General features: G+C 44.6%; 3 protein-coding genes across 12 annotated transcripts in view; 2 read left to right on the top strand and 1 right to left on the bottom strand.

Annotated features, from left to right (window-relative positions):
- GPRC5B (G protein-coupled receptor class C group 5 member B) overlaps positions 1-17,627 on the top strand; it is a 30,057-nt gene extending 12,430 nt beyond the window's left edge. For all 7 annotated transcript variants that reach the window (XM_083585328.1, XM_083585331.1, XM_083585330.1 and 4 more), the window contains exons 3-4: positions 9,037-9,149; positions 11,435-17,627. In XM_083585328.1, coding sequence (XP_083441454.1) covers positions 9,037-9,149; positions 11,435-11,479 — 158 coding nt within the window. In that variant the 3' untranslated portion in view covers positions 11,480-17,627. The remainder of the gene's footprint in view (positions 1-9,036; positions 9,150-11,434) is intronic.
- UMOD (uromodulin) overlaps positions 1-25,764 on the top strand; it is a 268,506-nt gene that overhangs the window by 169,023 nt on the left and 73,719 nt on the right. The window lies entirely within an intron of this gene.
- IQCK (IQ motif containing K) overlaps positions 15,398-25,764 on the bottom strand; it is a 35,545-nt gene continuing 25,178 nt past the window's right edge. For all 4 annotated transcript variants that reach the window (XM_083585387.1, XM_083585390.1, XM_083585389.1 and 1 more), the window contains one exon: positions 15,398-18,842. In XM_083585387.1, the coding sequence (XP_083441513.1) occupies positions 18,643-18,842 (200 nt within the window). In that variant the 3' untranslated portion in view covers positions 15,398-18,642. The remainder of the gene's footprint in view (positions 18,843-25,764) is intronic.

Raw genomic sequence — 25,764 nt, 5'->3', positions numbered from 1 at the left:
CACAGGTTACCCATCCCATATTGAGGGCATTATAATAAAGATGTATTTGGCAGGCGGGAACGCATTCTGTAGAAAGGAAATTGTGGTGGCAAGTTTTGAGGTGGTGAGAGGCCCTGTTTGACCACGTGCTCCAAATGTCTCCATAGTTGCCTTTGGAGGGGATCTAAGGGATGTTGCAGATCCACTAGAACTTACATTTTTGTAGTTAAATGGGCAGTGGGTGCATAATATTTATAGTTCACGAGACGGCATCTAGTTGGGTGAGACAATTCTGCCAGTTGCCGCTGGTGTGGCTGGTCCTGGTGTGATAGAATGACAAGCAATGTTGGAAACTCTGATATATAAGCTAGGCAGCAAATGACTCCGTAAACCAAAGTTGCCGTCGGCAAAATGGATTATCTAGTTGCCATTTGGGGGCAAGATGGCTCTAAAGTCTTTATTTTTCAAATGATGGACTGACTGTGATTGATTAAACATCTGACTAGTTCAGATGACAACCTTGAGCTAGGTTAAGAGCTTTGAGAACTCGGAGAAGAAAAGTCAACTTGATCCAGGGACAGCCCACATATATATTGGCCTATTCCGACCTCCTTTTCTTTTCTTTTCTTTCTTTTCTTTTCTTTTCTTTTCTTTTTAATATTTTTATTCATTTTCCACAAAAGAAAGGGGGGAAAAGCAACCATTTTTTATACAATCAATTCACATTTTATCACACATTCATCTCTTTTTTTGACTTCCCTCAGCTCCTCTGCCGATCTTTCGTTTGCATCAATATTATTAACGCATTTCTCAACTTAGTATTGCCTTTAGATATCTCCTTCCCCCTCTTATTTTCTTTCTTTTTAACAATATTCCTCTGTTTTTCACAGAGTCTCTTGAAAACCAACAAACGTTATCTGTTCATCACATATGCTTTTCAGATAATCTGTAAATCTTCCCCAGTCCTCGATGAACTTGTGGTCTCGTTGATACCGAATCTTCCCTGTTAGTTTGTCCAGTTCTGCATAATCAGTCAATTTCAGTCTCCATTCTTCCACCGTCGGTAACTCTTCCTGTTTCCATTTTTGGGCCAGAAGTATTCTTGCTGCTGTAACTGCATATTGGAAAAGTTTACAGTCTTTCTTACTTATCTCATTTCCTACCAATCCCAATAAGAAGGCCTCCGGTTTCTTAATAAACGTATACCAACCTCCTTTTCTTAATGGTGACTGCTCCTGCTCAGGTTGCACAGAAAAAGCAATTTGGTTCCAGAAACTCATTCCGATTGTGCAGATGAACTATAACTGATGGGATTATGCAGGATGGGGTAGGAGTGTGTGAAAACAGTCCAGATCCAATGATCCCCAGATGGTGGAGATGTCAGGTGCCATCCTGGCACCCAGGCATCTTCGCTTTGTCACAAGTGGTTGAAAGCCAAGCACAAAATGCGCCTGGCGCCTGGCTAATTTCGAACACGGCTTTTGAGGTGAGGTGACCAGAATTGTGCAACATATTCCAAAAGCAGTCACATCATAGCATATTTTGTGGGTTTTTATGATTCCTTATAGTATAACACTTTCCCCCTCCTCAAATTCTGTGATCAAGTTATATGCTACAGCTAGGATAGCTTGCCTTATGCTCTGTGCTGCTGAATTTTGAGAGGCTAAATGTTTCCGAATGCTGTTTTTGAGCTGTAAGGAGGCAAGAGCAACCAGCTCTGGTGTGGGGTTCAATATTCTAACATGGTAGGGAAAGAAAAGGAAACATTTGTGATTGGTTATGAGCACATCCTTGCATTGGAGAAGATAGTGCAGGTCAGGTTATTACAGAATAAATGGATTCCTGCTGTACATAAAGCAGGCAGAGAAGTTGTGAAGGATGTGTAATGGGCATTGGAAGGGCATTGTTCAGGCTGTAATAAGAACATCAGCAGGGCCTTGCTGGATCAGGCCAAGAGTCCAGCATCCAGCAGTCATCAAACCAGTTTTTCTTCTATCACAGAAAAATGCAACGTTTGTGAAAGACCTGGAATATGTTCTGCAATATGTCCATTGTGAGGAAGGTGCCTTGTGCAATTTCCCACATTTTGTCCGGCATTTGGGGTGTGCTTTAAGCAGCTTCTGTTTCGTGCCTTTTCTAAGAGGATTGGGCAAATTCATGGCGGATAAGCCTATCAATGGCTACTATCCGTGATGACTATACTCCACGGTTGAAGGCAGTAATGCTATTGAATACCAGTCGCTGCGAACCGCAGGAAGGGCGACTCCTCTCATCCTCAGGTCCTGCTTGCGGGTTTCCCAGACGCATCTGGTAACATGGTAACAGGATGCTGGACCAGATGAGCAACTGGCCTGGTCCAGCAGGTCCTTCTTTTGTTCTTACATTCCCCCTTGTGCTTTTTTGACAAGAGGTTATCCATAGCTAAGACCCAAACAGTGAACTCAAGAAGTTCCTGCAACCTGACCTCAGGAATCCTGCGAATGCGCTATCGATACCCTGTTTTGCCCACTTGAAACTCCCAACATTTGCCGGTTGAATGAACAAGAGAATGGACGTGACATGGCTGCAGCCACAAAACGTTTCTCGGTGTTGGGAACTCTTGATAAATAATCTAGGCGGCAAATTGCTCCGTAAACCAAGGTTGCAGTCGCCACAATGAAATGTCCAATTGCCATTTCTGGGCAGCTCTAGAGTCTTATTTTTTTCCAAATGATGGACTGACTGCGATTGATTATCTGTCTAGTTCAGATGACACCCTTGAGCTAGGTTAAGACCATGGGGAACTTAAAGAAGAAAAGTCATTTTATCCAGGGACAGTCCACATGTATATTGGCCTGTTTCTACAGGATGTAGTAGTATTAGTGTGCGAGGACAGATCCAATGACACCCAGGCATGTGCCTTCAGATGATGGAGATGTCAGGCGCCATCCTGGCACCCGGGCATCTTCACTTGGTGACAAGTGGCTGATAACCAGGTGCAAAATTTGCCTGGCGCCTGGCTAATTTCAAACACTGTTTCCAATCAGAACACATCCTGTCATTGGTGTGTATAAGGAAAAAAGCACCATCACCCTCCAAAAGAAAAAACAGTGGTGTGTTTCTGTTGGTGTGGACAACATGCTACAAATTTTCTCCCATAAACATTGGAGTGGCCAGCAGCCATTTTGTTCTAAACAAAGCATCTGCAGGAGCCACCCAGATGATTCTGGGAAGCTCACAAGTGGATGCTATCCTTACTTATGAGGAGTACTGTAAGAGACTCCTTCTTTACAGTTGTGAAATGTTGGCAGGCATGTGTCTAAGGGGTAGAAATGTTCTGTACATCTTGTGCAGCCCCCAGCACTCAGTTTGGATGCTGATGTAATAGTCATAAAGCACGGGGCCATTTGCTTGCAGAGCATTGTGCTGTAGCACTGAGCTGCGTCTCGCTTCTCATATCACCTTTCCGACACTTGGGTTGGGGACGGAGTCTGTAACAGAGCAATCTTTTCGAGAGCTGAGCGCCACTCAGGCCTGCAGCGACCGCCCCAGATTGCCAAGGATGACAGCCATGTAATTCAGCTTAAAGGGACGAGGCTAATCAACCAGGAGCCTGTTCCCGCTGTGAAAAGATTATCCTGTCAGGCGCAGGAGAGAGACACACATGCAGTAATCCAGGCATACCCTCCATCCCATCTGCTCGGACATGAAGGATGTAGCAGGAGCAACAGTTTTGTCCAAACAGAGACAGTGTGGCAGCTTCCTAGTAATAATAATAATAATAATAATTTATTATTTATACCCCGCCCATCCAGCTGGGTTTCCCCAGCCACTCTGGGTGGCTTCAAACAAAGTATTAAAATACAGTAGTCTGTTAAACATTAAAAGCTTCCCTAAAGAGGGCTGCCTTCAGATGTCTTCTAAAAGTCTGGTAGTTGTTTTTCTCTTTGACATCTGGTGGGAGGGCGTTCCACAGGGCGGGTGCCACTACCGAGAAGGCCCTCTGCCTGGTTCCCTGTAACTTGGAGTTCCTAGGGCATTCTCTCCAATCATCCCTGTTGCTCACCCCACTTCCGAGCTGTGAGAAATTTCAGGGTTACAGGTCTCATCCTGGGTTCGCTTTCCCTTAGAATTAGGTTACTAGAGCCTTGTTATTTTTGTGATTGTTTTGGTGGTGGTGCCTGTGATGCCCAACCTGTGTTTCTCCCTATGAGAATGGACTTCGACTCCTTAGTCCCACACAGCATGGCCAGTACTTAAGGATGATGGGAGTTGTAGTACAACAACCCCTGGAAGGCCACATCAACTATCTAAAAACAAAGTGTGTCTTTTCTTTTCCTTTGAATGATTGGTGACATAAAAAGCAGCCTTACAAGTTGTTTTCAGCTGTGTTTAATGTGTTTTAATGTGGTAACCTATCTTGGGATCCGTCTAGTTCAGTATTGTCTACACGGACTGTCAGCAGCTCGGTGGTTTGAGGCAAGGGCATTCTTCAGCTGTTTAGTATGCGAGTAACCAGCCACTGCCAATTTAAATCTTTGTTTCCTCGGCACAGCTCTGAATTTGGAGTGCTCCATGTCAAAATGTTTGTAGTGAGATGACAGGCGAGTTTTGAAAGCTTTTGAAGATGCTGGCTTGTTGGGGCTGGTTTTCCCGCACCCCAGATCCCACGAGAGACTGCTGATTTTGTCACATGGCTGAATTCTGGTTCATTTGGAAGCTGACTTCTAAAGCCTTGGCTTTACTTTTTTTTCATCATCTTTGAATTCTTACTACGTAGAAACAAATGAGAACTTAGCACTCCTCCTTAACATATTAGATTGTAGAGATATAGCACCTTGGTAAGGACTGCAACTCAGTGGTAGAACATGTGCATTGTATGCAGAAGGTGCCAGGTGGAGTCTCAACCTGGCAGCTCCACGCAGGGCTCGGAGATGGACCTAGAGACCCATCAGTGCCGACAATACAGACCTAGGTGGACCAGTAGTCTGACTCAGTATCATGGAGGCCCATAGCTGAGTGGTAGAGCATTTACTTTGCATTTGGAAGGTCCCAGGTTCGACCCCCGGCTTCTCCAGTTTGAGAAGAACTGTGTCTGAAACCCTGGAGAACCACTGCTACTCAGTGATGCTCTGGGATGTGGAACCTCAGGTCCTGGGGTCAGACATGGCCTTCCAGGCCTCTGTATCTGGACCTCAGGACCAGATTAATCAGGCGACAGGCGCATTTTGCACCTGGCTATCAGCCACTGGCAACCAAGTGAAGTTGCCTGAGTGCCAGGATGAGACCTGGCATCTCCACCATCTGGAGGTGCATGCCTGGGGAATCAATGGAACGGGACTGTTTCCACACACTGATACCACATTCTCTTAATACGATAAAGCTATCTGAAGAAACTCTAAAAACAGCAAAAGCAACGTTTCATCAAATATTAAATTGATCTTCCATAAATCACCGTGTTACACCTCAGGGAAAGCTTTCCTAGGCAGAAATGTGTTCAGTAAACACCAAACTATCCATAACAGGTTTAAGAGGGCAGCGAAGGAGGAGAGGTTGTTGCCATGTGCAGAAATGAAATAGGGGGATGACCAAATAAAAACCAGAAGTTCAGGGAGTCTGTGGTGTCTCAAATAAAAACAATCCTCTTTATTCAATAGCACATCAATGGTCCAGCAAGAGAGGATTTATATTTCTAGTGTAAGAGGCTGCTGGGATTTTTTCTGGGGTGTAATTTTTGCCCAGGTGCAGAAGAGGTGAACCATGGGCTTGCTGTGCAATGCCTTCTGATGTGCTTAGCAGTGAAGTACACAGTCCTTGGCTGTCCAGAATTTTAATATCTTTTGGCTGTCCAGTTAACTTTGTCCTTTGATACAGAAGTAACACAAAATTCTAGCTTATCAGGAACAACTGAAAATTGGTCACACTGCTGGAACCAACCACATTACAGGTCACTACCATCGAGTAGCCAATCAGATTACAAATGGGCACCCACTGGCAGAATTCCATGGAAGATTAATCGCTGTTCACCTGCACTGAACCCATCAGTGGGTAGATTTAAATGTGCACTACTGCTGCCTGGAAAGTGTGCCTGTCCTCTGCCCCCTTTGTTGTTTTTGATTCAGATTAACATGGAAAGGAAAGCCTCTCCCCAACAGCTGCCTAAGTCTGAATATTTCTGATTCTTTCAAGTCAGTCAATATTTTCACCATCTGCATTAAAATTTGCAGATTGCAGCAAGCTTGCTAGATGTTATTTCACAAAGGCAATATAACAATTACGTATATAGAATATATTGGAAGCTTCCCAATGGAATGGGATATGAGAAACCAAATATTGCCTGACCTCCCATCTTTTTTGCTATGACCAAAATTGAGAGCTCCTCCTTTTCTAAAACATCTGTAATACTATATACAGCAGCCACGAAATTAAAAAACGCCTGCTTCTTGGGAGAAAAGCAATGACAAACCTAGACAGCATCTTAAAAAGCAGAGACGTCACCTTGCCAACAAAGGTCCGTATAGTTAAAGCTATGGTTTTCCCAGTAGTGATGTATGGAAGTGAGAGCTGGACCATAAAGAAGGCTGATCGCCGAAGAATTGATGCTTTTGAATTATGGTGCTGGAGGAGATTCTTGAGAGTCCCATGGACTGCAAGAAGATCAAACCTATCCATTCTGAAGGAAATCAGCCCTGAGTGCTCACTGGAAGGACAGATCCTGAAGCTGAGACTCCAGTACTTTAGCCACCTCATGAGAAGAGAAGACTCCCTGGAAAAGACCCTGATATTGGGGAAGATGGAGGGCACAAGGAGAAGGGGACAACAGAGGATGAGATGGTTGGACAGTGTTCTCGAAGCTACCAGCATGAATTTGACTAAACTACGGGAGGCAGTGGAAGACAGAAGTGCCTGGTGTGCTCTGGTCCATGGGGTCACGAAGAGTCGGACACGACTAAACGACTAAACAACAACAACAATACTATATACATTTGTCTAGGCATGACAGCACAGTGTGGCTTCCTTCTGAGTCAACAAGCAGAATTGGCATGCACTTCTGTCAGCAAAGTGGGAAAATATTTGCTCTCTGCTGTCCCAGAAGCAGTGGAGGCTGGTCCATTAGAGTGAATGGAGCTTTGCCCCACCAGCCTCAATCTCTCTCTAGCCATCCTCCAACTGCCTGCCTCCTCTGTGTTGCCCTTGTAGAGTTCAGCACTGAGGAGGATGGGACAAAAGTAGGCTCTAGCCCTGCCTGCCATTGGTTCTGGCTCCCTTTACTGTTGGTCTCGAAGCCACAAACATGAGTCTGACCAAACTGCGGGAGGCAGTGGAAGACAGGAGTGCCTAGCGTGCTCTGGTCCATGGGGTCACGAAGAGTCGGACACGACTAAACGACTAAACAACAACAGTGTTGGTCTTCCAACAGTCCATCCTACCAGTCGCAATGGACGCCAGCCATCACTATTAGTCAGAAGACAAGAGTCTATCTAATGGGCTTAAGTAGATTTAGGGGGTAGATTTCAGTGAAACATTAGGAAGAACTTTTCTTGAGCAGATATTTTTTTTAAAATGGTGTAGATTGGGAGAAATGCACAATAAAATGTTAATGAATTTTTATTAGGATTTTTTCTTTTTTTTAAAAAGAAACTGCAAATACTTTCACAATGTTTTGAATTGCTTTGACTCTTTTTTGTGGAGTTAAATTCACCAGCTTTTTATTACATTGTGGTGTAACGTTATCAGCTTCGTAGCTTTCTGAACTGGTACTTTATAAGAGAGATAAATCGATATGAAAAACCTCATGAAATGAAAAGTAAACAGTTGTTTTTGGGGGACGGCTGGACAGCAAGCTGATGTAGAAATGTGAAGAACTAAATTTAAGATTGGAAAAATGAGAAAGCGAGAAAAACTGAAATCACTAGATTTTCCCATCTCTAGTTGCCATCTATGAAGTTTAGGAATAAGGTTTTCCTGTTAGTCTTTGTACTTCCATGTGATGAAATATTTGGGCAGATCCACATTATAAATAAATTATTATTATTATTATACATTTGAAGTGCATTCAGTGCATCTTTAAAGCACACATATTTTCCCAAAGAATCCTAGGAACTGTAGTTTACCCCTCACAGACCCCCAGTACGCCTAGCAAACTACAGATCCCATGATTCTTTGGGGGACATCTTGTGCTTTATATGTGCTTTGGATGTGCTTTAATTATATCCAAAACAAAAAAAAAAAAATTTCTTTCCAGTAGCACCTTAAAGACCAACTAAGTTAGTTCTTGGTATGAGCTTTCGTGTGCATGCACACTTCTTCAGATACACTGAAACAGAAGTTGCCAGATCCGATCTGGCAACTTCTGTTTCAGTGTATCTGAAGAAGTGTGCATGCACACGAAAGCTCATACCAAGAACTAACTTAGTTGGTCTTTAAGGTGCTACTGGAAAGAAATTTTTTTTTTTTTTTGTTTTGACTATGGCAGACCAACACGGCTACCTATCTGTAACTTTAATTATATGGCATGGATAGGATATGCTCTCTGTTTCAATACTCAAAGGTGGTATTATTCCCTTCCTTTCCGAGGTTTAGGATGTGAGTGCAGGTGATCCTTAGGTAATCAAAACAGTAGTAAAGAGGGGAGGTATCAGCAGGTTTCTGGGAGGGAGCAGAGATCCCAAAGGTTTGCAGAGGTACATCAAATCTTTAGAGTTGGGGAAAATAAGGCAAGAGTGTAGTGGAGCCCAGAAATAGCCCAATGAAGACTGGGGCATGGTCAGTGATCACAGAATGTTGACTGGTTGCTGGAAGGTGGCATGTGTGGAAAACCTGGCAAGGATTGAAGTAGAATGGAGTTGGCTGGAATCATCAATGGGGAGCACTTTACGCTGCAACACTTGGTTGCACCTACCCTTTGCACCCGCAGCGGCCATTAGGATGTCAACCTGCTTGCAGACATCCCAGGGGCATCTGGTGGGCCAGTAAGGGAAGCAGGATACAGTTTATATATTTTCAGAATGCAAAAATCTTTCTTTTACCTGTCTTTTCTTTCTCCCCACCCCACACCCCAAAATATACCACACACAGCTTTGCGGACTGCAGGATTTCGCAACGGCAGCCTGGGTAGCCGTCCCGGCGCCCCCTTTAGAAGCAACGTCTACCAGCCCACTGAGATGGCAGTTGTCCTGAATGGTGGGACTGTAAGTATCAAAATGTGACTCTAGAAGATGCTGCCTTTTAGGGTGAATGCCCAACCTCTGGTTTCAACTCAGAACTTTATTCAATTGGATGCTTACGCATATTTGGGAGGGGGGCAAGGTAGACTGGGGACATGAACGGTTCAAATAATAAGTATTGCATGCAGTCCTTCAGAAGATGACTTAAATTCCAAATTTTCCTGACATTGTTGGGCCGTTTAAGCTTTTGCTGCTAAGATTGTTCTTTTCAGGATTGGCCCAAACAATGCCATCCGCCCCCCTTAAATGAGTAATATCTCAGCGTCCACCGTTAACAGCAATTCAGGTGTCTGGTTTTTTATTTTTAAAAATTGCAACACACATCTGGGTTTTGTTTCCTTTTTGAAAAGCCAGCACTTTCCCTACAAAGGCCCTCTTTCGCTGAGGACATTGCTACCTTTCCTTATGACAGTTCCAAACACACATGCACACACCGTGCCTGTGCTGAGCTCCTGATAGAAACACACTGCTCCAAACAGAAGCCCGCACAAAAGAGTTTGCTGAAACGGGTCTGCGTGGCCTTGGGCCGCGAGCTGCCCTCTTAATCCGCAGCCAGGTCACTGCGAGAGTGGCTTACGGAGAGATCTGGAGCCAAACAGCCTCCTTACATCTCATTTGCATTGTGTGTGTTTAAGTGCACCCAAGATACTCCATAGGCTGCCTTTGTGTGCGCTCACTCTCTCCGGCTTGCTGATGAAAGGAAAATGCTCATCCAACCCCCCACCCACTTTAAAAAAAATTTCCATGCCTACATACATGCTGCTTAAAAGGCTACTCGTGAGCCAGCTTCTGCTCCATGCAAATTGGGCTGTTTTCTTTTATTATCATTGGGTTTTTTTTGCTGATACCATAATGCAGATTTACACACTATTTTTAAATTTTTTTTTTAATGCACAAATATTATCAGTTTGTAAGGTCTGTTCCCCAGCCTGCTGCCAGCCCTGTTCACTCGACGGGGGGGGGGGGGGGGGAACACTGTTGGACAGAGCCGCTGGGAGCCAGATTGCCCCTGTGAGGATGTAACCAGTTGGAGGGGGAGCTCAAGAGCGGCTGTCTGCAGCTAATACTGCTCTGAGCTAATGCCATTCCGAGCTGCAATAAGCTGCCCTCTCCCTCCCTCCCCAAGCCACAATTTAGTTGATTATACTGGCTGCAACCTGGCTTTTGATCGCTAGGTCTGAAAGAGGCAGTTTGCTTTTGTGGCCTTTGCCTAGGAGTCAACGTTAGATTTAGAAATATCCGCTAAGTGCCATGATTGAGGCTGAGATTTGCACACCACAAGACTAAAATCTAGTGGGGGGTTCAGTTTATTCACTCAATATTCATCTCCCACAAGAAATATTTTTTAAAGTTGAGTTTCTGCCCTTGCTCATTTATAGGTGCCCGTGCTTTGGGCAATGGAAGCTGGTCCAATGCAATGAACAGGGGTCTGCCACACTGACCTCAGTCAGCTCCCATCTGTCTGCCTTCTTACATACAATCAGTCCAGCTGGTGCCCCTGGCTATCACCTTCCTCCTCTTGTCTCAGATTTGGCCTTGTAGGAGGATGGGGACCAAGCTAGGATGAGTCTGCTATTAGCTCTAGCGCCACCTACTGTTGGCTTCCTTGCCTTCTGGCCTACCAGTCCCAGTGGGTACCAGCCAATACAAGCTTTGGCCCAGCTCACTGAAGTAGTCAGCTGGAGTCTGGACTGTACCATTTCCAGGCTGCATGACTGAAAGCTGTCATGTCTGAGGGGAAGGCTAGTCTACAACCCTCCTTCTTGGGAGCCATCATAATTTGGTGGTCCTGGGTTCATTTCGTGAAATATTCTCCAGAAGGGATGGGAAAGGGCTGGAGATCCCAGAAGCCATGATCCTCTGCTAGAATTTGGAGATTTTGTCCTTCGGTAGTAGAATGCTGCTTCATAATGTTCATAAAGAAAAGGATGAAGGGCCTGGGTATCCAGCCCAGAGGTTGTCCACCTCGCTGACAGCTAGGTCTTTGCAGAGGATGTTACAAAAACCCCTTGGGTTGTCTCCAAGTGAGCTCTACTCAGAGCAGGCCTGCTGAAAGTCGTAGACCAGCAGTGATCATGCCCAACTCTCAAGTAGGACTTAACATTGGCCACAGCCCTTAGCATACTGACTGACCATGGTGTTAATTTGGGATGGCTCTGTGTGCTTTTGTGTATATCATGTAGCCTGTCTGAAGTGATTTCTTAATGGTCTAGAATGCTTAGTTATGGCTTTATTATCCTTATTTCCAGATTCCAACTGCTCCACCAAGTTACACTGGAAGACACCTTTGGTGAAAAAGCTTATAGGCTGTAGAGGATGAGAGAAAGAGAGACAGATTTTATTTCCTGGCAGTGTGCGTTGTTTTATTTTTTTCTGAGGGAAAAGTGAATAATCCTAGCACAGGACACCAGCAGTGCGGGAGGAGGGGACCCATCCACGGAGCATGGGAGATCCTAGACCGGATAGCTTGTTGTTGTTTTAAAAATAAAAATAAAAATGTGAGCGCCGTTTGAATTGATAAGCTAACCACAAAAGCAAAACCTCTGCAGTGAAATATAAGCTAAAACTAAGTTTAAAAATAGACGTAGGCGCACTCTTCCAAAAATAAAAACGGGAGAAAGGGGACACAGTGTTCAGAAATGGCAAGGCAACTCTCTGCTGCAACCAGAAAGCAAGGCAAATGTGGCCTTTGTCCGGCCATCCAAGTTTTGAGATGAAGAGGATAAAACAAAAAAAGTCCTTAATTCAGATTGCCGCTGCTCTCAGCCCGGCAGGCTTTCTTACAACTTAACTGGCCATCTTGGAAAGGAGAGAGTGGTCATAGGGTAAGAAAAATAAAAAATAAAATTATATCCATCTAGAATAGTGTTTCCTGACCATCCCAGGCCCTTTTTAAAGGTCATTTCTCACTCCAAAATGAAGGAAAGTACCACTGTGTATATACTGGGTTTCTAAGGCCAGCCGTACGAGGGTGAGGAACCAACTTTGTTATTTTAGAAAGTGCAGACTGGTCCATGGCGGCTGACCTGTCACTCTTCCCCCCGGAAGCACCCTAGGAAGTTGCACAGCAACCTTCCTACAGAAAGGGGGCGGGGCTCTGTTTGCTCCGCCTCTTTTGCACACGGCCATGTCGAAGGCAGCCCTTGCTATTAAATCGTGTTGTGTGGAAGGGGTTGGGAGAGAGAGGACAGGCCAAGGTGATTGTAGCTCCTAAGTGTGTCCAAGAAGTGGAGCCAGACACACAGGAAATCTAGGAAAATTGAGGCACCCCTTGGGCAGGGTTCACTAAAAAACGTTGGATTCCCCCGTCACTCTCCTCCCAACTCCAGTTTAGCACTGGAGCCTCATTGACTGCAATGGGTTGTTCATTTCCTTGTGTGCTTTTTTTATTTTTACGAAGGATTTTATTCCTTTGTGTGTTTTCTAATGGGATTATTTTCATGTGGGGGTTGGGAACGAAGTGTGTGGTTGTTTCCCCACCCTGTTTCACCAGAGGGTCCCATGTGCCTGCCTGCCTTTTCACATTTTTATGGTTTTAATGATGTTCGCCAGAGCATCCCTTCATTTGTTTAGCATTGAACGCATATTGGGCATGTGAACAGCCATCACATCCTCCAGTCAAGCCAGCATTGTGCCCTGCTTTCCTGCAGAAAAAAAAGCAATCGAAGTTTGCTTGTGGTTTTTTTTCTAAACACACACACACACACATTACATGAAGTTGCAAAGTATGCGGAAGGATGGAATTCTTTTGCATCTGTTCTCATTAATATATATCTATTTTCAAATGGTGAATATAAATGATAATGTAACAAAATAAAGACCACATAACAGAGTAGCTTTGCAAGGCTGTATCCTGCAAAGGAAAGAAGACAGGTTTTTTAAATTTTTACTTTGGGAAATGTCCCTGGTTTCTTTACTATAAGCCTGATCTTGTTAATTTCGGCCTAGTTCTCATTGAGGTCACCAACTCGTTGTTTGGGAAGTAGTACAACTTCAGACTTAACAACCGGTTTTTTAACAACAGTTTTCTGGCAAAGGGTGGGTGGCCACAAATCAGGGATGTTGGAGGTGTTTGGAATAGATCAGGTGGTTTGGATTCAGCGACGTCTGGAGCACTCTTTCAATGCTTGCAAGGAGCTGGAGGCTCATTTGATTGAAAACTCTTCTATGCAATGGACATTCCTTGCCCGCAGAAAGCCAGCTAGTTGGGGAAAACCCTGCCATGCTATGTTTCTATATGCAGGGGTTTCTATTCATTTGTGATTAGGAGAACTCCACCCTAGATCTGGCATTGCTCTTAAATTCTCAGGTGGTGGTGTCAAGCATAAGTAATTTTCCTCTGCTCTGCCTGCTGTGCCAGCACCACCCGTTTTTGGAATCTAGCCATGGTTACACCTGTGTTTGGCATAGCAAGGCTGGAGTACTGTTCCACACTGCCTGTGGGGCTGTCCTTGGAGAGTGATCAAAAGGTGTCGGTGGTTCAAAACACAGCAGCTGTGGAAGCCAATCTGAGGGGTCATTTTCTTTTGTTCTTGTACCAGCTTCAAGCTTCTGGAGAACCACTGGCAGTGAAAACAAGCTAATCCCAGGTTGGATGGGGGAAAGTATTAAGCATTTTCCTGTGTTAGAATCTGGGCACAATCCATTATGCTGCTTATTACATCTAAAGTCCAGTTAGGCTGCGGGCAGGGTGGGTGACTTCTATGGCTGCAGGGGGCCAGATCTTTATGTCCCCACTCCTGTGAGTCAACCCACCTGTCAGTCACCAGACCTCAGATGATTGGCAGGAGGGTTTATCCCACTCATCATAAAATTTCCATTGACACCACTGCTAAAATGAAGCTTTCCCTCTCCTCTGTTTTAGCAGAAATTTCAATAGAAGCTACTTGGTACTATTGGAGCAAGGTTCATTCCCTTCGCCTGTCAGCTCATGGGCTGTGGGAGCGTAGCTTGCTCCACAAAGGGAGCAATCGGGAGCTCATTTCAAGCTCCCGGTTGTTCCTGTGTAGTCATGTAACTTGTCAGCTGTCCACCAAGCAGCCATGATTCATGAGGAACAGTCTCACGGGCAAAATTGGGAATACTGCCAGGCCAAATATGACCTGTGGGCCAGAAGTTCCCAATCTCTGGCTTAGGACCAAGACCATCTTAAGGCAAGGGTAGCTAAACATCAGGGATGATGGTATTGTTATGGTCCAACATCATCCGTAGGGCCCCACGTTCATTACCCCTTTCTTAGGAAGAGAAGGCCCTTAAACCTTACCTGAGCTCATTTGTCCAAGGTTTGGATGGTGGGACCAAAGGAAAGAGCCTTCTCCGTGGTAGCACCCAGATGACTCAGTCTTTTTCTCAAGTTTCGCCTCATCCATACTCAAGCTCTCCTGCTATCAGGTGGAGAGACTTTTTTTTATTTAGAAAACCATTGGACTTTTATGTTTTGATCTCTCTCAGTCTTCCTGCTCTGTTGTTTTGTGGGGAGTGGAAAATTGATGCTGTTCTTGCTGTTGTATTCATGATTTGATTGTATTATTTTAACGCCTCTTTTCTGTATCGTCATTGTTGTTTAAGATCATGTCAGCCACCTCGAGCTGCTCCCGTTGGAAGCGAAGGGTGAGGCATAAAGCCCCAAAATAGAGACATGAATTAAGATGTTCTACCTGCAGTCTGAAATAGTACCTTCACCTCAATGAGAACTAGGCCTTTAATGTCCATGAGTAGCCTCATTGACCCTGGCTGGTCTATTTAGTAGCAAAAGGGGTACAAGATCAGGATTTTTGTGATACACACTTATATATTATAAAAGAAAGTATACATTGCCATTCTTGCCATGATTATCTTACCAAGTCCCGTCCCCCCATCCCCCGGACTAGGTAATAGCAATAACTTTTTTGTTGTGCACAAACAGTTGCTTTATGTGCTCTCAACAGAAAAGAACCACACACGGTGAATGCATTCAGAAAATGTATAAATATTAGTGTTGCATTTTATTGAGATTTGAACAGGTTGGGTCTCATTTTATCACTATATAAAATCTTAGCTGGTGCTTTCATGTGTGGGTTTTATTTTAAGGGAAATGGAAAAAGTGCAGTTTGGAAAATGGACTTTTCTTAAACTTCTATTATTAAAACACACACACACACACACACACATATAAGATGCACATGGCATAAATGGCAAAACAATTTTCTTTTTCCCAGCTGAGTGTTGATATATTTTTGGAAGCGATTGGGTTGGTGGTGTTTCTTTTTTTAATTATATGGGGGTGGGGGGCTGACTTTAAAGAAAAAAAAATACTTTCAAGGAGTGTAATTTAAGATGTTCAATGTTTGTTTGTTTGTTTTTTAGACAAGAAGGGATTTAGCAATCCTGCTTCCCCTTAAGTCAATGGCAGTTTGGGATCTTAAAGACAGGGCTGGATCCTGCAAACACAGGAATTCCCTTAACCACTCATGTCAACCCGAGCCTTGCTTCATAGTGGTGGGAGGTGTGCAGCTTAAACCTTAATAAAATAAAATAAATAAAATAAGGGATTGATTCATTTTCCCAGCAAGTTAGTTTTGGAATGAATTTATATTTTTGTCAGTCTGTAACTTGTGATGTCAGATTCTGCCACACACCCCCCCCCCCCAAAAAAAATACCACTTGTTGATTTTTTTAAAAGGGGCACTTTTATGTTAAGTTATATTTTTGTTAATGTAACGAAGTTGTTTATACTTTTGCCTTTTGAGGAAAGTGATTACGAATGTAAAGCATCTGTAACTCCACAACAGTAAGCACAACTACTTGGTGGGATTTGGTTTCACTGCAACTCACTCTAGGAAGCGTAAAAGCTACTATGTTCTCCATTTTGCCAATCAATAATGCCACTCAAATGGGGTGGGAGGAATATATGTGTATATATATTTTAGGATGCAACCCTATGCATACTTTCCTGAGAGTAAACCCCATTGAATACCATGAAACCTACGTTTGAGTAGTTATGGCAGAATTGTGTTCTATAAGGCACCTTAGACTGTTGTCGACATGCTGGTTTTTGAGATTAGCTAGGTGGCACCCCCATAAGCTGGAAGAAAAATGCAATGCATTAAGCAAATACACCAGGGGTCACTATCCTTTTTTGGACCAGGGGTCACATTTTGCATTTTGAGAGATTGCTGGGGGGTGCCTTTTACAAACGGACTGCCAACGGGGTGTGTGTGACATAACACAACATGGTTGTCGTGAAAGGCATGGCGTCACACAGAATTAGAGAGTACAATCAGGGCGAAGCTTTTCCCGTGGCTGTATTTCCATGGGAGAAGAGGCTTGTTCTGTTGAATTTCTTCCTGGAAAACAAGGAAGAAGCAGGGAAAGTGCATTAAAGAGGAGAGGGAAGGAGCAGCTCTTTAGGACCGCAGGGATTCCAATTGCCTGGTGTCCAAGCGGCTCTGACTTCGCCCATTGGCTAAGAACACTGGCAGGTGAGAGGAGCCAGGCTGGCTCATTTCACAGAAATGATTGAGAGCTGGTGAACCTTGCACTGCACTGTGCAAAGGATTGCGTCCTCCAGTTGCAAACAGCCTGCACCTATTTGAAGACTAGCAAAACTGTACCCATTGGCTTCGGTTGAGCAGCTCTGGTGGGTGAATACATAGAATTTGGGGCATGTGCCCCATCCAGAGCCCCATGAAATTTTGGGGTTGAAGCCATTGACTTGGAGTGGCTCTGGTGAGGGCACACGTTAGCCCTGAGCTGTAGATGAATGCTGGTGGCCAACCTGAGGGCACCACCCAGATTAAGAGCTCTTCTGCTATACACCAGCCCTTTTTACACCCCGTGCAAGGAAGATCCAGAGGTTGGGAGGTAGTTTCCACTCCAGCATCTCTTTTCGAGATGGTGGAGAAGGTTTCAAGGGGCACAGATGCCCTTGTCAAAGGATCCTTTGTCTTGCAGGATACAGTCCTAGATAAACAAGGTGTGTTAAAATTCTAGCTTTAACTGCTAGGCAATGGCATCATTCTTGGCTTAACTCTGCTTGAGGCTTCTGTTCTAACCAAAGGCAGTACAACTGGAAGCACATGTAGCTTTTATTTAAAAGAGAACAGATTGGACTACTCTTGCCACCTTACCAGATTACACAGCAGGTGCTTTTATTAACTGATGAGAGCCAAGTCTCATTTTTTTTGATAATATATATATTTATTAAATGTATTAATGTGCATTTTTTTATAATGTCCCCTTTTCCCACTCTGCTGACCGTTGCATACTGTTTAATCTTGTACATCTTTGGAAAGGTTTTCAAGACAATCAAATGTGTACCATAATGACTGTACATAAAGATACGAAATTTAAAACGAAAACAAAACAAAAAAAGTTGTAAAGCATGGGCAAAGACATTTTATTTTCAAAATGCTGTTCTTAACAAAACAAAACAAAAATAAAGGCTTTACTATTTACTTACAATGTGGTGGTCATTTTGGTTTTGTCCTTCGAAAACGTGAAGGGTTGACATTTTTGTAACGTTCAAAGAGGCAGCGTCCCATTCCATTGGCACAGGTGTTAATGGGATTCTGGCTAGATCTCTTGAGGGGCTTCCAAGGACTTCTCAGCTGGTCATGCCATTCGAACAGGGTGGTAGCGCCACAGCAGCAACAGCCAACATGGTGCCTTCTGCATGTTGTGGATTACAACTCCCATCAGCGTGGTCGGGGGTGATGGGAGTTGTAGTCCAACACCTGGGACAATGGCAGCCTCTTAATGTAGCAGTTTGGGGAGGGAACGCTTCCTTGGATTGCTTGCATAATTTTATTGATTAGCTAAGGTGAAGTAATTATTAAAAGCTGGAGTGATATTCCTCCCTGCAACCAGCATTAAGTTGCCAGGATGGGGATGATTCTGACTTGGGGTGGAAAGCCTGTGAGTCCCTCCAGCTGCTGTACTGCAATCCCATCCTTCTGGACCATTGGCTGTGCTAACTGGGCTATGGTACGTCCAACATCCCCATCCTCTAGTATGGTCTCCTGTCTCCAATCACAAGTGGGGATAGAAGCAACCACTCTGATCTAGCTGGGTTTCTCCCCTTACATAAACACTGATGTGTTTGGATGGCGCATGAGCCACCTCGTGACTGTTTATGCCACTACCTCAATCGGAACATCAGCCAGTGCCTGCATCTCCCTGGTCCGCCTGATTTACAGCCTTCATTCAAACCAGAATACTTAGAACGAACCAATCTTCAATCACACTGAAGTGGATGGGACCAAGATCAGGTTAGATTAAAGGACTGTGGCATTGAGGTCGGCTGTAAATCAGGCTGTCTTACACAGTGTTCTTCTTTGAAAAGTGCTGGAGGGATTTTAGCCCCCAAGCTGACCCCAAACACCATTTGGCTACAGTGGAAGACACTTCGCTGAGCCCTGCTCCCTTAATCAGCAGCTGATGGTGACGATTTGGGGCTTTTAAATTATGAAAAGTAGTATCACTGCAGAGCTAAATCATGCGTGGATGCCCAGCTGATCTGCACCATTTGTGGATTCTCATCTGTCAAGACTGGAAGGGTTTGATTTTCTTCCTCTTTCTCTGTGACCGTGGTGACTTCTGGCTCTGGCAAGATTTCCACCACTGCCTGTTTTGAGCGAACTGGGCTGGGCTGTACTGAGTCTTCCAGCTTGGTTCCCACTGCAAGCAAAAGGATTTTTTAAAATGCAGAACTTTGTCTCAAACTCCAGACTGGTTAATAGATGTGTCGACAGAGCGTCAAGACTAGGGCCCAGCAGATCTGCCTTCAGATTCCCCACAAAAGTTGCTATGTACACATTTAAAGCACTCAGCGTCTGTGGTAGAGCACTGGCAGATCAGTGGCTCCCCCAAAGAAGCTCAACAACTTGGCTCCCCTAAAAAAAGGTCAACAACATTGACCTGAACCCCCCTAGATCACAGTGTCTTGGAATTTGGCCACCCCTGCCCTAAAGAATCCCGGAAACTGTAGGTTACCTCTCACATTATTTACGGAGTTAGGAAATAAACGTCACAGCAACATTTATATTAAGGACTTGTGTGGTCTATTGTTTTAGGGGACAAGAGAAGCATCAATAAAAACCATTTCTTGTGCATTGCAACTCTAAACAAAAAAATAAATAAATGTTAATTTATGTGATTCAAGAGCAGTGCACCAGCTGGGCAGCTCCATCAGACAAAAGGGCCACAGTTGGTCTTGCCTGCCAGAGTCAACAATGGTAAATGAACAAAAGCCCTGTATCATAATTGCAAATCAGAAGCCCAGCCTCCTACTCGCATTTGCATGGCCTGGGAGGGTTGCGGTGGAAAAGACTAGAAGCCTAGGCCGAAGAATGGGCTGGTTCATTCAAGCCAATGTGTGAAATACCTCCCTTTTCAATAATGCCGCCTACTTCGTCCTGTCCCTGGTCTAGCAATCCTATCTCCCTTCCCACCCAGGCTTTAGCATCAAACCAGGGATGAACCAGCTTCCACCCAAGGTCCACATTTCCATCACAGTAACTTTCTGAGGGCCGCATGTCAGCAGTAGGCGAGGCCAGGGGAAAAGTGGGCGGAGCAACGGATGTCTTTCCACACCCACCTGCGTGCCTCTCTGCATCCTCCATCGAGACAAACGAGGCATTATGGGAGTTCACGGGCAGGGTCCAGCCAGCCAAAAACACTCAAGAGTGCAAAACAGGGCCAGTGAAGGGTATGGCCTTGGCAGGGGAGTCTTGACAGCCTGATCCAGAGGCCTGGAGGGTAGTGTTCGAAACTCAGTATAATCTAATCACCAAATGGCACCTTAAACCTGGGCTATGGTGGCCACAACAGTGTGTCTAGGCACCATCCCCACCCCCCGGTGGGCTTTATTATTACTGTTATTATTCATTTCATTTCTATACCAATTTCTATTCTAGAGAAAAAATCTCAAACTGGTTAACAACACATTAAAACATCAAATAAAACAATCCAGAATAAAACAAATCCAAGCTTCAATGAAAAAACTTCAGATCCTTCGCTAAGTGACATTTGCTTTCCCCATATTTATTGACCTACTTAATTTATATAGCTGCCCTATAGCAAAAGAGCTCTAAGAAGCCAGGGTGGTGTAGTGGCTAGAGTGTCAAACTAGGACCTGGGAGATCAGGGTTCAAAGCCCCACTCAGTCATGAATCTCACTGGGTGACTTTGGACCAGTCGCAGCCTCGTAACCTACCTCACGGTGTCGCCATAGTGGGGTGAACCATGCACATGGGATATAAATGCAATGAATAAGCTCTTCTGCTTACCTGCTTAAGAAAGCTTGAGGGGCCAGCCAGGTGGAGATATCGGTCGCCAACCAGGCATCCAGAGATCTCCACATGGTCACAGTTGGGCCCACGCCAGCAGGACTCCCTGCTACACGTCCACATCTGTAAGTGTGTGTGTACATGTCCGGTGCAACCCTCCAGCAGTGTTGAAACATGACCATTTCAAGGAACATCGAGGCTAAAATAAAGGCCGTCAACCTCAACATCCCTTTTAAAGCAGGTCCTTATCATGCTGTTTGCAATAGTCATGTTTTATATCAGGGGGGCCTCCAGATGCTATTGGACTCCAATTCCCATCAGCCTCAGCCAGGATGGAAGAGGGTAGGATATAAATGCAAGTAATCTATGCAGGTTTGCTCAGAAATTAGTATTAACTGGGGGGATTCCATTCCCCCTTCTCCATTCCCTGTCTCACAACACCCAGTCTACTTTGGGGTTTCCCACACACCCACTCAAACTTAGGGATTCTTCCACCAATATATTTGTTGTACTTTTGCAATCTTTAGGGTTCCCTGTAGACACCTCCCTCTTGCACATGGGGTGTTGTTGTTTTGGCTATATAAAAGGAATGGCACTTGCAGCCTGAACGTTGGAAATAGAAGGAACTCCCAGGTCAGCGTACACGATTGCAGCTTGAATCAAAACAATCAGTGCAAGACAACAATATCATACGCAAGTCAAGGTTTACTTCAACACTACCTCAACTTTTAGAAAAAGCCAAGGAAAAGGGTAAGGGATGGGAGAACTTATCCAATGCAAACATTTGAAGCAAATAGTGAATGGGAATTTGCACAGGCAGCAGTAGAACAACCTTGCAAAGGAACGAAACTTCCTTTTTAGAAAGGAAACTGAGCACAGGGGCTCAGGGTAAAAGAGATACAGAATCCGACAGTCGCTCCAGCTGATTAATGAAATGCCCAAAACAGCATCAGCATGAAACAGGAGCTGCTGCCTGTCTAGATGGAACAAGAGAGTCTGGTCTTAAAAGTCACCCAGATTCCTTTAGCTATGCAATGCTGCTGCTGGGAAAGTCTCCACAGTCTGCATTGATAATGTTCATTCAGTTCATGTGATATTGGAGAAACTATTGATGCCCCCCACCCCGCCCCGCCCCAGGATGGGTGAATCTGTCCATTTCTGTTTCTTTCTGTTTCTCATTTTTCCAGTCTTAAATCCAGTTCTCCAACTTTCCACGTTAGTTTGCTTTTTTAAAGTCCCCATGAAAATTCATCAATGTCTTACTGCATATTTCTCCTAACAGATATGGGCAATTCTGACTAAGAAACGTATTTTTTTTCTGTATATCCTCTGAAAAAAGATCTGGGGCACAAAAGTTCAAACAAATGGAAGCAATAGGAGCAGGTTTGTCACTGCTCTATGCAGAGAACAAATGAATCCAGAATTCAATCAAATAGATAAGATCCAATCATAAGGAATCTCTTTTTTAAACCATCCCCAGATGAGCAGCTGAAATGAGAACAGGCCCCAAGAGCCCTATGTAATGATAAGGGAGTAACTAAACCTTAATTATAAAGCTAAGATGTTCCCCAAAAGTATTCAGAAATCTCAGAGACATGTGTCTGTGCACAGGAAGCATCCAATAGTAAGGGAATGACTAGCAATGATTTCTGGAAACTCATACATTGACTGGCAATGGTGTACCCTTGGCTGACTGAACAATAATCTCTGGAATGAGAACAGGCAGTGTGCAGTGGCTCACTCTAGACATCATGCCAAATCATGGTTAAAGAAGCTTAACTGTGTTTTGGCACAATCAAGAGAACAACATACTTTGGTAAAGCAAACCAAAATCAGAAACCAGTGCTTTGAAGGGTTTCAAGGGTTCCTTCTAACTGCAGTAGGATGCAATGTCTGAACTGATATACCATTGTTTACAACCTTTGGTAGGCTAGAGTGGGGAGCCTTGGCCAGACAGAAATGAAAACCAGACAACTGGGTCTAAACAATTGTTTCCATGATGGTCTGAATGCTCATGATTTGAGTTCTAAAACAACAGTTAGCACAATGTACAGTCTAGTGCAAAATCTAGGCGAAGTCATGGATGAAAATGGTTTTACAAGAGGGAGTTGGGGATGCTCATATAGCATCTTAGAATGGGAGTGCTCTTTGGGCAGATTATCGGTGGCTTCATTTAAAACACATGCACACAACCTGACACTTCTAAAATTTCCATCCTATGGAAAGCTTCTCAGCTCCCCCTTTAGCTACTGGATATAAAGTCTTAGACTGTTAGACATGCAATCCTCATGCAAAGATGGAATTGTGAACACCTCAGAGTACCAGCCTGGTTGATAGAGCAATTACAGAAAAACAACTGCAGCCTGGAGAAAATTAGGAAACTGCCAAATACCAAGTGAGAGTTGGTCCAACTATCTCAATATTGTCTACTACACCAACTGGCAGCAGAGTTTTGTGCTGCATTTTCCTCCAGTCCTGCTTGGAGATGCCAGGGATTCAGCCAAGGACCTTCCACACACAAAGCATGTTCGTTGCAACTTTACAAATGGTTCATTAAACTACAAAACAGTTGGCATCAGTTCAGTCTCGGGGCAAGGCTCCCCATAAACCTGGTGCCAGCCCTGATGCCAGCCCTTTCCATGACAATTTTTGGTGGGTGGGGGGTTCTAATAGTGTGAGTTGCCCTATCTCCAGCCTCAAACCATGCAAAGCAAAGCATGGATGGGAAGCCTGAGGCCCTCGAGATGCAGCTGTACTTCAACTCTCTCCCATCATCCTCAGCCAGCATGAGTAATAGTAAGGGTTGTGGTCTGGAGTGCCACAAGATCCCCATCTTTAGCCTATAGACCAATGTTCATCACCTGAATGAGAATAAGGCAACATGCAAAGAGAAGGAATATAGCTCCAGACAGACCTCTGCACTGACTGGTAAATACATCTGTGAACTAGTCAGAAGGAGCCAGTATTGCAGTCACCAAGATCATTAATGCAACTCCATTAGTGTATATAGCTTTAGCAGGAAGTTTGATCCAGCTGACCCGAAGCATCACCTTTCATTCTACCCACCACCGTGACTGCTGTTTCCTTTCTGATTTTCCGAAAGCAAAATAATCCTGCAGTGGGTTTGGCATTTCAAAGACTCCCCGGTGGTGGGTGTGGACTACGGCATCAGGATCTGCCTCCCTGGGGTCGCATGACTCCTGCCGCCACATTCTCAGCTGTCACTGCAACGATCAAGTGTTCCAACCATCCCTGGCATTTGGAAAGCACTCGATGCAAACGCCGCATGCTCCTCGAACTTGCAGTGCAGTGCTGTGCTTTTGTTTGGAAAGCAATTCAATATTTCTGTGAAATCCACAAAACGGTGCTTGTATACCTCAAGTATTTATAACCTACCCTTTCTCTGTGTCAGGGGTGGGGAACTTCTGATGTTGCTGGACTCCAGCTCCCATCAGCCCCAGCCAGCATAGCCAGGGGCCAGGGATGATGGGAGTTGTAGTGCAAGAATATATGGCGGGCCACAGGTAATATAAGCAAACTGTAGAATAAAATCATAAAGCAACAGAGCCCCATATCGGAATAAATAAGAGGTAGCTAAAGTCCAAAGGGACACGGGTGGCGCTGTGGGTTAAACCACAGAGCCTAGGACTTGCCGATCAGAAGGTCGGTGGTTCGAATCCCTGCAACAGGGTGAGCTCCTGTTGCTCGGTCCCTGCTCCTGCCAACCTAGCAGTTCGGAAGCACGTCAAGTGCAAGTAGATAAATAGGTACTAGTCCGGCGGGAAGGTAAACGGCGTTTCCATGCCCTGCTCTGGTTCACCAGAAGCGGCTTAGTCCTGCTGGCCACATGACCCGGAAGCTGTACACCGGCTCCCTCGGCCAGTAAAGTGAGATGAGCGCCGCAACCCCAGAGTCGGTCACAACTGTACCTAATGGTCAGGGGTCCCTTTACTAGCTAAAGTTCAAACGGCAACAGGAATGCAGATGAAAAAACCAAACCCTTAAAAAATGTCTGAGCAAATAAACAAGGACTTTGCACTAAAATGATAACAATGCTAGTGGCCGGTCATACTAACAGGAGGGCCTGTCAGGAGCAGGAGTCAAGCGTAGATCAGTAATAAAAACATGGTGTCAGTGAAGTTAACTCTTTATGCAAAGCAACCAAATCAGTGCAGGCCTAGAAATCCCAGCAACTATTCCCAATAGGTCTTGCCGCAATGAGGCAATTGTGAGGACTGAAGACCCTCCACCTTCCCACAGCTTCCTAAGTCCCCTCCTCCCCAGGGTTTTTTCCAAGACTGCGTCTGCGCACAAACAATCTCTGATTTGCTCATTTCAATTCTCTGTGTGCTCTAGGAGACCAAGCAGGAGAGGGAGACTCCCTGGGTTCTTCAAAAACCTGTCTCTCTGTCTCCTAGCCCCACTCCCCTCCAGCTACCTCTTCTGCTTCTGAGCTTGGACGGCTCTCTGCCTCAGCCTCCTCCTGCTCACCAAACCCCATTGCCTCTATAGCTTCTGACATTTCCTCTTCCTCCACCACCTCCTCCTCCAGAGGCTGCTGTTTTTAAAATACAAATGTGGCTTTATTTTTATTAGTGCAACACTGAAAGGAGGAGGAGGAGGTGTAGAAAGGTATCTCCCCATTTCTTTGAGAATCATCTTATTTATTTCATACACACTTTGACCAAATGTATTTGGAATAACAACTGTCATCCTTCGAGATTCTTCTCGCAATCACTTGGCAGACCGAAGGCTAGAGAATTTGATAGCCCTTCCTCTTTGGTGTTTATCACATGGCAACAAAATTGTTTGTTCAAACATTTTGCCCCAAACAAAGCCGCATTTGTATTTTGAAAACAGCAGCCACTATTCAGAGCCAGGCACAAAGACTTCCACCCCCTTTCCTATAACTTCATATATTAATTCTGAAATTAATCAGTCTGTATGTGTGTTTCTATGTTTACTTTGAATCCTTCCTGAATGCTTGAAATTATCACTCCAGAACACTAATATCTTGAGGGCCACTCTGGACCTAATAAATCCTGGCCACTAGCCAGCCTTAAATCATGCCTTTCTGTTGGCTAAGCAACTGCTGTTTGTTAGGGCAAACAAACAAAAAATCCCACAATCAGATAGAATGCTGAAACAGGGATTGCTAGTCTTTTTAGGCCTGTGAACACATTTGCAAACCAGAAAAACTGTTGTGGGCACCAAAGGCAAACCAACCAAGCACATGCCAAAAGCTATTCTACCGGCTACAAGAGAATGCTCCTTCCAAGCCCAATGAAAAAATAAGCAATACATGCTAATAA

This window comes from Podarcis filfolensis (assembly GCF_964270895.1).
Source record: "Podarcis filfolensis genome assembly, chromosome: 14".
NCBI classification, from domain to species: Eukaryota; Metazoa; Chordata; class Lepidosauria; order Squamata; family Lacertidae; genus Podarcis; species Podarcis filfolensis.
Note: the sequence above shows the minus strand (reverse complement) of the source record. Positions and strands in the feature narration are given on the sequence as shown.